This window comes from Arctopsyche grandis, unplaced genomic scaffold (genome assembly GCF_051622035.1).
Source record: "Arctopsyche grandis isolate Sample6627 unplaced genomic scaffold, ASM5162203v2 HiC_scaffold_46, whole genome shotgun sequence".
Taxonomy (NCBI): domain Eukaryota; kingdom Metazoa; phylum Arthropoda; class Insecta; order Trichoptera; family Hydropsychidae; genus Arctopsyche; species Arctopsyche grandis.
In genome coordinates this window covers 1,837,879-1,859,485 of record NW_027518449.1, presented here as the reverse complement: position 1 = coordinate 1,859,485, position 21,607 = coordinate 1,837,879, and the positions used below count along the sequence as shown (strand labels likewise).

Below are 21,607 nucleotides of genomic sequence, written 5' to 3'. Positions count from 1 at the left end.
CATGCATGCAAACATGCATGCATACATACAAACATACATACGTTCTCACATACATACATGCATACACACACACACAAACACACATACATAATACACACATACACACGTGCAAACATACAAACACACGAATACACACATACATAATACACACATACACAAACACACACACACACATACATACATGCATGCATACATACATACATACACACATACATAATACACACATGCATACATACATACATACATGCATGCATACATACAAACATACATACGTACCTAACCTAACCTAACCTAACCTAACCTTACCTAACCTAACCTAACCTAACCTTACCTAACCTAACCGAACCGAACCTAACCTAACCTAACCTAACCTAACCTAACCTAACCTAACCTAACCTAACCTAACCTATACACAAACACACACACATACATACATGCATGCATACATACATACATACATACATGCATGCATACATACAAACACACAAAAACACACATGCATACATACACACACACATACACACATACATAATACACACATACACACATGCAAACATACAAACACACGAATACACACATACATAATACACACATACACAAACACACACACATCTATACATACATGCATACAAAAATACATACATACGTACATACATACATACATACATACATGCATAAACATACACACATACACACATACATAATACACACATATATAAATGCATACATACACACACACAAATACACACATACATAATACACACATACACGAACACACACACATACATACATAAATACATACATGCATGCATACACACGTGCATACATACACACACACAAATACACACATACATAATACACACATACACAAACACACACAGATACATACATACATACATACATACATACATGCATACACACACACACATACACACATACATAATACACACATACACACATGCAAACACACGAATACACACATACATAATACACACATACACAAACACACACACATACATACATGCATGCATACATACATACATACACACATACATCATACACACATGCATACATACATACATACATGCATGCATACATACAAACATACATACGTACCAAACCTAACCTAACCTAACCTAACCTAACCTAACCTAACCTAACCTATACACAAACACACACACATACATACATGCATGCATGCATACATACATACATACACACATACATCATACACACATGCATACATACATACATACATGCATGCATACATACAAACATACATACGTACCAAACCTAACCTAACCTAACCTCACCTATACACAAACACACACACATACATACATGCATGCATACATACATACATACATACATGCATGCATACATACAAACACACAAATACACACATGCATACATACACACACACATACACACATACATAATACACACATACACACATGCAAACATACAAACACACGAATACACACATACATAATACACACATACACAAACACACACACATACATACATACATACATGCATGCAAACATGCATGCATACATACAAACATACATACGTACTCACATACATACATGCATACACACACACACATACACACATACATAATACACACATACACACGTGCAAACACACACACATACATACATACATACATGCATGCAAACATGCATGCATACATACAAACATACATAAGTACTCACATACATACATGCATACACACACACACATACACACATACATAATACACACATACACACGTGCAAACATACAAACACACGAATACACACATACATAATACACACATACACAAACACACACACACACACATACATACATGCATGCATACATACATACATACACACATACATAATACACACATACACGAACACACACACATACATACATACATACGTACATGCATGCATACACACGTGCATACATACACACACACAAATACACACATACATAATACACACATACACAAACACACACAGATACATACATACATACATACATACATACATACATGCATACACACACACACATACACACATACATAATACACACATACACACATGCAAACATACAAACACACGAATACACACATACATAATACACACATACACAAACACACACACATACATACATGCATGCATACAAACATACATACATACGTACATACATACATACATACATACATGCATACACATACACACAAACACACATACACACATACATAATACACACATACTAGCATGCAAACATACAAACACAAGAATACACACATACATACATACATGCATACATACATGCATGCATACATACAAACATACATACGAACATACATACACACACACAAATACACACATGCAAACATACAAACACACACAAACACACATACATAATACACACATACACACACACACACCCACACAAATACACACATACACAAACACACACACATACATACATACATACATGCATGCAAACATGCATGCATACATACAAACATACATACGTACTCACATACATACATGCATACACACACACACATACACACATACATAATACACACATACACACGTGCAAACATACAAACACACGAATACACACATACATAATACACACATACACAAACACACACACACACATACATACATGCATGCATACATACATACATACACACATACACACATACATAATACACACATGCATACATACATACAAACATGCATGAATACACTCAAACATACATACGTACCTAACCTAACCTAACCTAACCTAACCTTACCTAACCTAACCTAACCTAACCTAACCTAACATAACCGAACCTAACCTAACCAAACCTAACCTAACCTAACCTAACCTAACCTAACCTAACCTAACCTAACCTAACCTATACACAAACACACACACATACATACATGCATGCATACGTACATAAATACATACATGCATGCATACATACAAACACACAAATACACACATGCATACATACACACACACATACACACATACATAATACACACAGACACACATGCAAACATACAAACACACGAATACACACATACATAATACACACATACACAAACACACACACATACTGACATTCATGCATACAAACATACATACATACGTTCATACATACATACATACATAAATGCATACACATACACACATACACACATACATAATACACACATACACGCATGCAAACATACAAAAAACAAGAATACACACATACATACATACATGCATACATACATGCATGCATACATACAAACATACATACGTACATACATACATACATGCATAAACACACACACATACACACATACACACATGCAAACATACAAACACAAGAATACACACATACATAATACACACATACACAAACACACACACACATTCGTAAATGCATGCATACATACAACTAAACATACATACATGCATACACACACACACATACATACATACATACATACATGCATGCATACACACATGCATACATACACATACATAATACACACATACACACGTGCAAACATACAAACACACGAATACACACATACATAATACACACATACACAAACACACACACATACATACATTCATGCATACATACATACATACACACATACATCATACACACATGCATACATACATACATACATGCATGCATACATACAAACATACATACGTACCAAACCTAACCTAACCTAACCTAACCTAACCTAACCTAACCTAACCTATACACAAACACACACACATACATACATGCATGCATACAAACATACAAACATACATGCATGCATACATACAAACACACAAATACACACATGCATACATACACACACACATACACACATACATAATACACACATACACACATGCAAACATACAAACACACGAATACACACATACATAATACACACATACACAAACACACACACATACATACATGCATGCATACAAACATACATACATACGTACATACATACATACATACATACATGCATACACATACACACATACACACATACACACATACATAATACACACATACACGCATGCAAACATACAAACACAAGAATACACACATACATACATACATGCATACATACATGCATGCATACATACAAACATACATACGTACTCACATACATACATGCATACACACACACACATACACACATACATAATACACACATACACACGTGCAAACATACAAACACACGAATACACACATACATAATACACACATACACAAACACACACACACACATACATACATGCATGCATACATACATACATACACACATACATAATACACACATGCATACATACATACATACATGCATGCATACATACAAACATACATACGTACCTAACCTAACCTAACCTAACCTAACCTTACCTAACCTAACCTAACCTAACCTAACCTAACCGAACCTAACCTAACCTAGAATACACACATACATAATACACACATACACAAACACACACCCACACAAATACACACATACACAAACACACACATACATACATACATACATGCATGCATACATACAAACATACATACGTACATACATACACACACACAAATACACACATGCAAACATACAAACACACACAAACACACATACATAATACACACATACACACACACACACCCACACAAATACACACATACACAAACACACACACATACATACATGCATGCATACATACATACATACATACATGCATGCATACATACAAACACATAAATACACACATGCATACATACACACACACATACACACATACATAATACACACAAACACACATGCAAACATACAAACACACGAATACACACATACATAATACACACATACACAAACACACACACATACATACATACATGCATACAAAAATACATACATACGTACATACATACATACATACATACATGCATACACATACACACATACACACATACATAATACACACATATACAAATGCATACATACACACACACAAATACACACATACATAATACACACATACACGAACACACACACATACATACATACATACATACATGCATGCATACACACGTGCATACATACACACACACAAATACACACATACATAATACACACATACACAAACACACACAGATACATACATACATATATACATACATACATGCATACACACACACACATACACACATACATAATACACACATACACACATGCAAACACACGAATACACACATACATAATACACACATACACAAACACACACACATACATACATGCATGCATACATACATACATACACACATACATCATACACACATGCATACATACATTTATACATGCATGCATACATACAAACATACATACGTACCAAACCTAACCTAACCTAACCTAACCTAACCTAACCTAACCTATACACAAACACACACACATACATACATGCATGCATACATACACACACACATACACACATACATAATACACACATTCACACATGCAAACATACAAACACACGAATACACACATACATAATACACACATAGACAAACACACACACATACATACATACATACATGCATGCAAACATGCATGCATACATACAAACATACATACGTACTCACATACATACATGCATACACACACACACATACACACATACATAATACACACATACACACGTGCAAACATACAAACACACGAATACACACATACATAATACACACATACACAAACACACACACACACATACATACATGCATGCATACATACATACATACACACATACATAATACACACATGCATACATACAAACATACATGCATGCATACATACAAACATACATACGTACCTAACCTAACCTTACCTAACCTAACCTTACCTAACCTAACCTAACCTAACCTTACCTAACCGAACCTAACCTAACCAAACCTTACCTAACCTAACCTTACCTAACCTAACCTAACCTAACCTAACCTAACCTATACACAAACACACACACATACATACATGCATGCATACATACATAAATACATACATGCATGCATACATACAAACACACAAATACACACATGCATACATACACACACACATACACACATACCTAATACACACAGACACACATGCAAACATACAAACACACGAATACACACATACATAATACACACATACACAAACACACACACATACTGACATTCATGCATACAAACATACATACATACGTACATACATACATACATACATACATGCATACACATACACACATACACACATACACACATACACACATACACACATACATAATACACACATACACGCATGCAAACATACAAACACAAGACTACACACATACATACATACATGCATACATACATGCTTGCATACAAACAAACATACATACGTACATACATACATACATGCATAAACACACACACATACACACATACACACATGCAAACATACAAACACAAGAATACACACGTACATAATACACACATACACAAACACACACACATACGTAAATGCATGCATACATACAACTATACATACATACATGCATACAAACACACACATACATACATACATACATACATGCATGCATACACACATGCATACATACACATACATAATACACACATACACCAACACATACATACATACATACATACATGCATGCATACATACAAACATACATACGTACATACATACACACACACAAATACACACATGCAAACATACAAACACACACAAACACACATACATAATACACACATACACACACACACACCCACACAAATACACACATACACAAACACACACACATACATACATACATACATGCATGCATACATACAAACATACATACGTACATACATACACACACACACAAATACACACATGCAAACATACAAACACACACAAACACACATACATAATACACACATACACACACACACACCCACACAAATACACACATACACAAACACACACACATACATACATACATACATGCATGCAAACATGCATGCATACATACAAACATACATACGTTCTCACATACATACATGCATACACACACACACATACACACATACATAATACACACATACACACGTGCAAACATACAAACACACGAATACACACATACATAATACACACATACACAAACACACACACACACATACATACATGCATGCATACATACATACATACACACATACATAATACACACATGCATACATACATACATACATGCATGCATACATACAAACATACATACGTACCTAACCTAACCTAACCTAACCTAACCTTACCTAACCTAACCTAACCTAACCTAACCTAACCTAACCGAACCGAACCTAACCTAACCTAACCTAACCTAACCTAACCTAACCTAACCTAACCTAACCTAACCTATACACAAACACACACACATACATACATGCATGCATACATACATACATACATACATGCATGCATACATACAAACACACAAATACACACATGCATACATACACACACACATACACACATACATAATACACACATACACACATGCAAACATACAAACACACGAATACACACATACATAATACACACATACACAAACACACACACATACATACATACATGCATACAAAAATACATACATACGTACATACATACATACATACATACATGCATAAACATACACACATACACACATACATAATACACACATATATAAATGCATACATACACACACACAAATACACACATACATAATACACACATACACGAACACACACACATACATACATAAATACATACATGCATGCATACACACGTGCATACATACACACACACAAATACACACATACATAATACACACATACACAAACACACACAGATACATACATACATACATACATACATACATGCATACACACACACACATACACACATACATAATACACACATACACACATGCAAACACACGAATACACACATACATAATACACACATACACAAACACACACACATACATACATGCATGCATACATACATACATACACACATACATCATACACACATGCATACATACATACATACATGCATGCATACATACAAACATACATACGTACCAAACCTAACCTAACCTAACCTAACCTAACCTAACCTAACCTAACCTAACCTAACCTAACCTAACCTAACCTAACCTAACCTATACACAAACACACACACATACATACATGCATGCATGCATACATACATACATACACACATACATCATACACACATGCATACATACATACATACATGCATGCATACATACAAACATACATACGTACCAAACCTAACCTAACCTAACCTAACCTATACACAAACACACACACATACATACATGCATGCATACATACATACATACATACATGCATGCATACATACAATCACACAAATACACACATGCATACATACACACACACATACACACATACATAATACACACATACACACATGCAAACATACAAACACACGAATACACACATACATAATACACACATACACAAACACACACACATACATACATGCATGCATACAAACATACATACATACGTACATACATACATACATACATACATGCATACACATACACACAAACACACATACACACATACATAATACACACATACTAGCATGCAAACATACAAACACAAGAATACACACATACATACATACATGCATACATACATGCATGCATACATACAAACATACATACGAACATACATACACACACACAAATACACACATGCAAACATACAAACACACACAAACACACATACATAATACACACATACACACACACACACCCACACAAATACACACATACACAAACACACACACATACATACATACATACATGCATGCAAACATGCATGCATACATACAAACATACATACGTACTCACATACATACATGCATACACACACACACATACACACATACATAATACACACATACACACGTGCAAACATACAAACACACGAATACACACATACATAATACACACATACACAAACACACACACACACATACATACATGCATGCATACATACATACATACACACATACATAATACACACATGCATACATACATACAAACATGCATGCATACATACAAACATACATACGTACCTAACCTAACCTAACCTAACCTAACCTTACCTAACCTAACCTAACCTAACCTAACCTAACATAACCGAACCTAACCTAACCAAACCTAACCTAACCTAACCTAACCTAACCTAACCTAACCTAACCTAACCTAACCTAACCTATACACAAACACACACACATACATACATGCATGCATACATACATAAATACATACATGCATGCATACATACAAACACACAAATACACACATGCATACATACACACACACATACACACATACATAATACACACAGACACACATGCAAACATACAAACACACGAATACACACATACATAATACACACATACACAAACACACACACATACTGACATTCATGCATACAAACATACATACATACGTACATACATACATACATACATACATGCATACACATACACACATACACACATACATAATACACACATACACGCATGCAAACATACAAACACAAGAATACACACATACATACATACATGCATACATACATGCATGCATACATACAAACATACATACGTTCATACATACATACATGCATAAACACACACACATACACACATACACACATGCAAACATACAAACACAAGAATACACACATACATAATACACACATACACAAACACACACACACATTCGTAAATGCATGCATACATACAACTATACATACATACATGCATACACACACACACATACATACATACATACATACATGCATGCATACACACATGCATACATACACATACATAATACACACATACACACGTGCAAACATAGAAACACACGAATACACACATACATAATACACACATACACAAACACACACACATACATACATTCATGCATACATACATACATACACACATACATCATACACACATGCATACATACATACATACATGCATGCATACATACAAACATACATACGTACCAAACCTAACCTAACCTAACCTAACCTAACCTAACCTTACCTAACCTAACCTAACCTAACCTAACCTAACCTAACCTAACCTAACCTATACACAAACACACACACATACATACATGCATGCATACATACATACATACATACATGCATGCATACATACAAACACACAAATACACACATGCATACATACACACACACATACACACATACATAATACACACATACACACATGCAAACATACAAACACACGAATACACACATACATAATACACACATACACAAACACACACACATACATACATGCATGCATACAAACATACATACATACGTACATACATACATACATACATACATGCATACACATACACACATACACACATACACACATACATAATACACACATACACGCATGCAAACATACAAACACAAGAATACACACATACATACATACATGCATTCATACATGCATGCATACATACAAACAAACATACGTACATACATACATACATGCATAAACACACACACATACACACATACACAAATGCAAACATACAAACACAAGAATACACACATACATAATACACACATACACAAACACACACACACATACGTAAATGCATGCATACATACAAACATACATACATACATGCATACACACACACATACATACATACATACATACATGCATGCATACACACATGCATACATACACATACATAATACACACATACACAAACACATACATACATACAAAAAAACATGCATGCATACATACAAACATACATACGTACATACATACACACACACAAATACACACATGCAAACATACAAACACACACAAACACACATACATAATACACACATACACACACACACACCCACACAAATACACACATACACAAACAAACACACATACATACATACATACATGCATGCAAACATACAAACATACATACGTACATACATACACACACACAAATACACACATGCAAACATACAAACACACACAAACACACATACATAATACACACATACTCACACACACACCCACACAAATACACACATACACAAACACACACACATACATACATACATACATGCATGCAAACATGCATGCATACATACAAACATACATACGTACTCACATACATACATGCATACACACACACACATACACACATACATAATACACACATACACACGTGCAAACATACAAACACACGAATACACACATACATAATACACACATACACAAACACACACACACACATACATACATGCATGCATACATACATACATACACACATACATAATACACACATACACGAACACACACACATACATACATACATACGTACATGCATGCATACACACGTGCATACATACACACACACAAATACACACATACATAATACACACATACACAAACACACACAGATACATACATACATACATACATACATACATGCATACACACACACACATACACACATACATAATACACACATACACACATGCAAACATACAAACACACGAATACACACATACATAATACACACATACACAAACACACACACATACATACATGCATGCATACAAACATACATACATACGTACATACATACATACATACATACATGCATACACATACACACAAACACACATACACACATACATAATACACACATACACGCATGCAAACATACAAACACAAGAATACACACATACATACATACATGCATACATACATGCATGCATACATACAAACATACATACGAACATACATACACACACACAAATACACACATGCAAACATACAAACACACACAAACACACATACATAATACACACATACACACACACACACCCACACAAATACACACATACACAAACACACACACATACATACATACATACATGCATGCAACTATGCATGCATACATACAAACATACATACGTACTCACATACATACATGCATACACACACACACATACACACATACATAATACACACATACACACGTGCAAACATACAAACACACGAATACACACATACATAATACACACATACACAAACACACACACACACATACATACATGCATGCATACATACATACATACACACATACATAATACACACATGCATACATACATACATACATGCATGCATACATACAAACATACATACGTACCTAACCTAACCTAACCTCACCTTACCTTACCTTACCTAACCTAACCTAACCTAACCTAACCTATACACAAACACACACACATACATACATGCATGCATACATACATAAATACATACATGCATGCATACATACAAACACACAAATACACACATGCATACATACACACACACATACACACATACATAATACACACATACACACATGCAAACATACAAACACACGAATACACACATACATAATACACACATACACAAACACACACACATACTGACATTCATGCATACAAACATACATACATACGTACATACATACATACATACATACATGCATACACATACACACATACACACATACATAATACACACATACACGCATGCAAACATACAAACACAAGAATACACACATACATACGTACATACATACATACATGCATAAACACACACACATACACACATACACACATGCAAACATACAAACACAAGAATACACACATACATAATACACACATACACAAACACACACACACATACGTAAATGCATGCATACATACAAACATACATACATACATGCATACACACACACACATACATACAAACATACATACATGCATGCATACACACATGCATACATACACACATATATAATACACACATACACAAACACATACATACATACATACATACATGCATGCATACATACAAACATACATACGTACATACATACACACACACAAATACACACATGCAAACATACAAACACACACAAACACACATACATAATACACACATACACACACACACCCACACAAATACACACATACACAAACACACACACATACATACATACATACATGCATGCAAACATACAAACATACATACGTACATACATACACACACACAAATACACACATGCAAACATACAAACACACACAAACACACATACATAATACACACATACACACACACACACCCACACAAATACACACATACACAAACACACACAAATACATACATACATACATGCATGCAAACATGCATGCATACATACAAACATACATACGTACTCACATACATACATGCATACACACACACACATACACACATACATAATACACACATACACACGTGCAAACATACAAACACACGAATACACACATACATAATACACACATACACAAACACACACACACACACATACATACATGCATGCATACATACATACATACACACATACATAATACACACATACACGAACACACACACATACATACATACATACGTACATGCATGCATACACACGTGCATACATACACACACACAAATACACACATACATAATACACACATACACAAACACACACAGATACATACATACATACATACATACATACATGCATACACACACACACATACACACATACATGTAGAATTGATTTTTAAACGAGCCGAGATAGAGTGTGTGTGGTATGCCTGGGAAAGACCGGATGCGTGTTGTTATGGTCACTTGTTGGAGAGCAAGCCCGAAGATGTGTTAATAAATACATAGTTCTGACTTAATCTGCGTTTCACTTGGAATCCTTCACATCCGGATCCTATATTTGGGGGCTTTGTCCGGGATGCCTGAAGACATTTCGAGTAACAGCCAGAAGCGGTCAGACGACGACGCGGAGTTTTGACAGTTGAGGTTAAGGACGCGCGCGCCATGACGCGTACGAACATACAGACGACGCCGGTGGCGTCACGTCAGCGAACACGCCACACAACGATGATGATATCCAGGACGATAGCGCCATTATCAGCGTCAGTTTTACGTCGGCTAACTGTCGTGGAGATGCAGAGGTTCGCGGACTTAGACGAAGATGATGACGACGACGATGAAGAGGAAGAAGAAGACGAAGTGCCATATTTTGACAGAGACAAATTCGAGACTTACGCGCCACGGTTTAAGGGGATTGGCGGTGTGCCAATCAGCCGGTGGATTGAGCACATGGAAGAATTTGCGAAGTTCTTCCACTGGACGCCCCTGGAGCAACTGGTCTACGGGAGAATATATTGCGTAGGAACAGCGAGAATGTTCCTGGATTCAGAAGGGATAATTATATCATGGACTATCCTTAAGCAGAAACTGATAGAAGAGTTCCAGTGGGATGACGAAGAGCTCGTCTTTGAAGAACGAGAAATGCTTGCACAAGCAGAGCCCATTGACTCCGATTCAAGTGGGGCCGGTGAAACACCAGACGACGAACCCAGGGTGACGGGATCCGTGAGAAACCGTGAAAACCGAGAAAGACTGAGTTCACGATGCTACAATTGTGGTGAACGTGGTCATTTAGCAGCCGACTGTAGGTTTAAGACGAGAGGAACTCGTTGCTTCAATTGCACCGAGTTTGGGCACATATCAGCTCAATGTAACAGCACCAAAACAAAGACTGTCTTGACAATACAAGAAGAAATAAGAAAAGAAGTCAGTATCCCGGTTGCCGCCCTGTTGGGTAGCCCTATCACAGAATCCGTTCTTATGTGCATTGACGGCAGCAAAGTGAAATGTGTTAAAAAACCGTGTGTTTTGATGGAGGTTAACTTAGAACGGAGTCTGCCGAGGAGGAAAAAAGAGCAAGAGATGAGGGATCGTAAGGAAGTGTGGCAACAGGCATGTAAAAGACCTTTGCAGCAACGGGCTTCACGAGAGATGTCTGCTCAAAGAGAACTCATTGTTTCCAATGATGAAGAGGACGATGCAAACATGGCTGATGGAGGTGTGAACCTGGCTGATGTAAGTGTGAACAGTGATGGTTTGCACAGAAAAAGACCTTTGCAGCAACGGGCTTCACGAGAGATGTCTGCTCAAAGAGAACTCATTGTTTCCAATGATGAAGAGGACGATGCGAACATGGCTGATGGAGGTGTGAACCTGGCTGATGGAAGTATGGACGGTGATGGTTTGCAAAGAGGAAGACTTTGGGACTACGGAGACATACCGTTTTCAAATACAGATGAACCACCCGATGATCAATTTGGAAAAGGATCTAAGGATTATAGTCATTTGAAGAATTCTGAAGATGAGAATAAAGAAAAGGAGAAACATAAAGACAAAGAGAAAGATATGGCTAAATCACAAGAAGGATTAAGGGACCCAGTCAAAATTTCAACACCAAAAGACACTGTATTCACTTTCAAGCTCGGTCGTAGTCGGATTGATGTTAATTCAATGGAAAAGAAAATAGAACCATGGATTGAGAAAAGACTTACTGGATGTATCAGTGAGCTAGAACCAATATGTGTTGACTTCATTTATGGTAAATTACTAGCAGAATATCTGTGGGGTGACGGCAGATTCATCGGACAGTCACAGAGAATCGCCGAGGGCATTGGATAGAATTTAAGTTGCACCGATGGAAGTGAAGTGTGCGTTTGTGAATTAGAGAATAAGTGAAATACCTGGAGGGTTTTTAGTTAAGCCTTACTTGTAATTTGATGATTGAAAAGTGTAATGTTTTATTGCTTATTCTAGTATTTTTTGGGAAGTGCTTGGTACATTGAATCATGTTTTAATGTGGTTACATGCTTAGAAGAATATAAGATAACTGTATTGAAATGTAATTCTAGTAATGTTTTAAAATGTGATTGTTTCTGGTGTAAAGATTTAACCTGTCATTGTAAAGGTATTGATTTTAATGTTTTATTGCTAATTCTAGTAATGTTATAAAATGTGATATTTCCGATGTAAAGATTTAACCTGTCATTGTAAAGGTATTGATTTTAATGTTTTATTGCTAATTCTAGTAATGTTATAAAATGTGATATTTCCGATGTAAAGATTTAACCTGTCATTGTAAAGGTATTGATTTTAATGTTTTATTGCTAATTCTAGTAATGTTTTAAAATGTGATTGTTTCTGGTGTAAAGATTTAACCTGTCATTGTAAAGGTATTGATTTTAATGTTTTATTGCTAATTCTAGTAATGTTTTAAAATGTGATTGTTTCCGGGGTAAAAATTTAACTTGTCATTGTAAAGGTTGTGATACCTTTCTGTTTTGTATTGCTTGTAATAATTTTACATAGTAATTGTGATACCTTTCTGTTTTGTATTGCTTGAAATAATTTTAAATTGTAATTGTGATGATTTATGTGTAACTTTATTGAAGATTGAATTATGTTGAAATGAAAAATTGATTTGTAGTGAAATGTGTAACGATTAATTTGTTATAATTGTAATTGTTATGTAAATTGTAAAATGATTGATGTATAAGTGTATTGAAATGTAGTTGTGATGATGATTGTAATTGTGATTTAAATTGTAATTGTGACAATTGAAAGCATGTTTAGAAGAATATAAGATGATTTTATGGAATGGAAGATTAAACATTGTTGAGGATGATAGAGGAAATGTTTTAAAAGAATGTAAGATGATACATTGTATAGAGTGGAAAATGAAATGTAAAAGAATGTGAGATGAAACATTGTTGAGGATGATAGAGGAAATGTTTTAAAAGAATGTAAGATGATACATTGTATAGAGTAGAAGATGAAATGTAAAAGAATGTGAGATGAAATGCTGTAAAAATATAAAAGACGAAGAATGTCATCCGAGGGCGAATGACAGTCAGGAATGACCGAATGTAGAATTGATTTTTAAACGAGCCGAGATAGAGTGTGTGTGGTATGCCTGGGGAAAGACCGGATGCGTGTTGTTATGGTCACTTGTTGGAGAGCAAGCCCGAAGATGTGTTAATAAATACATAGTTCTGACTTAATCTGCGTTTCACTTGGAATCCTTCACATCCGGATCCTATATACATAATACACACATACACACATGCAAACATACAAACACACGAATACACACATACATAATACACACATACACAAACACACACACATACAAACATGCATGCATACAAACATACATACATACGTACATACATACATACATACATACATGCATACACATACACACAAACACACATACACACATACATAATACACACATACTAGCATGCAAACATACAAACACAAGAATACACACATACATACATACATGCATACATACATGCATGCATACATACAAACATACATACGAACATACATACACACACACAAATACACACATGCAAACATACAAACACACACAAACACACATACATAATACACACATACACACACACACACCCACACAAATACACACATACACAAACACACACACATACATACATACATACATGCATGCATACATACAAACATACATACGTACATACATACACACACACAAATACACACATGCAAACATACAAACACACACAAACACACATACATAATACACACATACACACACACACACCCACACAAATACACACATACACAAACACACACACATACATACATACATACATGCATGCATACATACAAACATACATACGTACATACATACACACACACAAATACACACATGCAAACATACAAACACACACAAACACACATACATAATACACACATACACACACACACCCACACAAATACACACATACACAAACACACACACATACATACATACATACATGCATGCAAACATGCATGCATACATACAAACATACATACGTACTCACATACATACATGCATACACACACACACATACACACATACATAATACACACATACACACGTGCAAACATACAAACACACGAATACACACATACATAATACACACATACACAAACACACACACACATACATACATGCATGCATACATACATACATACACACATACATAATACACACATGCATACATACATACATACATGCATGCATACATACAAACATACATACGTACCTAACCTAACCTAACCTAACCTAACCTTACCTAACCTAAACTAACCTAACCTAACCTAACCGAACCTAACCTAACCTAACCTAACCTAACCTAACCTAACCTAACCTAACCTAACCTAACCTAACCCAACCTAACCTATACACAAACACACACACATACATACATGCATGCATACATACATACATACATACATGCATGCATACATACAAACACACAAATACACACATGCATACATACACACATACATAATACACACAGACACACATGCAAACATACAAACACACGAATACACACATACATAATACACACATACACAAACACACACACATACTGACATTCATGCATACAAACAAACATACATACGTACATACATACATACATACATACATGCATACACATACACACATACACACATACACACATACATAATACACACATACACGCATGCAAACATACAAACACAAGAATACACACATACATACACACATGCATACATACATGCATGCATACATACAAACATACATACGTACATACATACATACATGCATAAACACACACACATATACACATACACACATGCAAACATACAAACACAAGAATACACACATACACAAACACACACACACATACGTAAATGCATGCATACATACAACTATACATACATACATGCATACACACACACACATACATACATACATACATACATGCATGCATACACACATGCATACATACACATACATAATACACACATACACAAACACATACATACATACATACATACATGCATGCATACATACAAACATACATACGTACATACATACACACACACAAATACACACATGCAAACATACAAACACACACAAACACACATACATAATACACACATACACACACACACACCCACACAAATACACACATACACAAACACACACACATACATACATACATACATGCATGCATACATACAAACATACATACGTACAAACATACACACACACAAATACACACATGCAAACATACAAACACACATACATAATACACACATACACACACACACACCCACACAAATACACACATACACAAACACACACACATACATACATACATACATGCATGCAAACATGCATGCATACATACAAACATACATACGTACACACATACATACATGCATACACACACACACATACACACATACATAATACACACATACACACGTGCAAACATACAAACACACGTATACACACATACATAATACACACATACACAAACACACACACACACACATACATACATGCATGCATACATACATACATACACACATACATAATACACACATGCATACATACATACATACATGCATGCATACTTACAAACATACATACGTTCCTAACCTAACCTAACCTAACCTAACCTTACCTAACCTAACCTAACCTAACCTAACCTAACCTAACCGAACCTAACCTAACCTAGAATACACACATACATAATACACACATACACAAACACACACACACATACGTAAATGCATGCATACATACAAACATACATACATACATGCATACACACACACATACATACATACATACATACATGCATGTATACACACATGCATACATACACATACATAATACACACATACACAAACACATACATACATACATACATACATGCATGCATACATACAAACATACATACGTACATACATACACACACACAAATACACACATGCAAATATACAAACACACACAAACACACATACATAATACACACATACACACCAACACACCCACACAAATACACACATACACAAACACACACATACATACATACATACATGCATGCATACATACAAACATACATACGTACATACATACACACACACAAATACACACATGCAAACATACAAACACACACAAACACACATACATAATACACACATACACACACACACACCCACACAAATACACACATACACAAACACACACACATACATACATACATACATGCATGCAAACATGCATGCATACATACAAACATACATACGTACTCACATACATACATGCATACACACACACACATACACACATACACACGTGCAAACATACAAACACACGAATACACACATACATAATACACACATACACAAACACACACACACATACATACATGCATGCATACATACATACATACACACATACATAATACACACATGCATACATACATACATACATGCATGCATACATACAAACATACATACGTACATAACCTAACCTAACCTAACCTAACCTTACCTAACCTAACCTAACCTAACCTAACCTAACCTAACCGAACCGAACCTAACCTAACCTAAACTAACCTAACCTAACCTAACCTAACCTAACCTTACCTAACCTAACCTAACCTATACACAAACACACACACATACATACATGCATGCATACATACATACATACATACATGCATGCATACATACAAACACACACACAAATACACACATGCAAACATACAAACACACACAAACACACATACATAATACACACATACACACACACACACCCACACAAATACACACATAAACAAACACACACACATACATACATACATACATGCATGCATACATACAAACATACATACGTACATACATACACACACACAAATACAGACATGCAAACATACAAACACACACAAACACACATACATAATACACACATACACACACACACACCCACACAAATACACACATACACAAACACACACACATACATACATACATACATGCATGCAAACATGCATGCATACATACAAACATACATACGTACTCACATACATACATGCATACACACACACACATACACACATACATAATACACACACACACACATACATACATGCATGCATACATACATACATACACACATACATAATACACACATGCATACATACATACATACATGCATGCATACATACAAACATACATACGTACCTAACCTAACCTAACCTAACCTAACCTTACCTAACCTAACCTAACCTAACCTAACCTAACCTAACCTAACCTAACCGAACCTAACCTAACCAAACCTAACCTAACCTAACCTAACCTAACCTAACCTAACCTAACCTAACCTAACCTAACCTAACCTAACCTAACCTAACCTATACACAAACACACACACATACATACATGCATGCATACATACATAAATACATACATGCATGCATACATACAAACACACAAATACACACATGCATACATACACACACACATACACACATACATAATACACACAGACACACATGCAAACATACAAACACACGAATACACACATACATAATACACACATACACAAACACACACACACATACGTAAATGCATGCATACATACAACTATACATACATACATGCATACACACACACACATACATACATAC

General features: G+C 35.5%; 2 protein-coding genes across 3 annotated transcripts in view; both read left to right on the top strand.

Moving 5' to 3' along the window:
* LOC143921923 (uncharacterized) overlaps positions 1-13,905 on the top strand; it is a 39,387-nt gene extending 25,482 nt beyond the window's left edge. The window contains exon 2 of the mRNA XM_077445246.1: positions 13,795-13,905. The gene's annotated coding sequence lies outside the window, so the exon portion shown is untranslated. The remainder of the gene's footprint in view (positions 1-13,794) is intronic.
* Positions 13,842-17,102, top strand: LOC143921917 (uncharacterized). 2 transcript variants are annotated; one of them, XM_077445241.1, is made up of 3 exons: positions 13,842-16,043; positions 16,310-16,751; positions 16,795-17,100. In XM_077445241.1, exon 1 carries the CDS (start codon positions 14,052-14,054, stop codon positions 15,723-15,725), a length of 1,674 nt encoding a protein of 557 aa, XP_077301367.1. In that variant the 5' UTR covers positions 13,842-14,051; the 3' UTR covers positions 15,726-16,043; positions 16,310-16,751; positions 16,795-17,100. The 2 variants fall into 2 exon arrangements, with proteins under 2 accessions (XP_077301367.1, XP_077301365.1); XM_077445239.1 differs by having other exon boundaries at positions 13,842-15,894; positions 16,221-17,102.
* Positions 17,103-21,607: the final 4,505 nt, after the last annotated feature.

Coding starts and splice junctions, on each gene's coding strand:
- LOC143921917 (XM_077445239.1), top strand. CDS start 14,052: ATGACGCGTACGAACATACAGACGACGCCGGTGGCGTCACGTCAGCGA.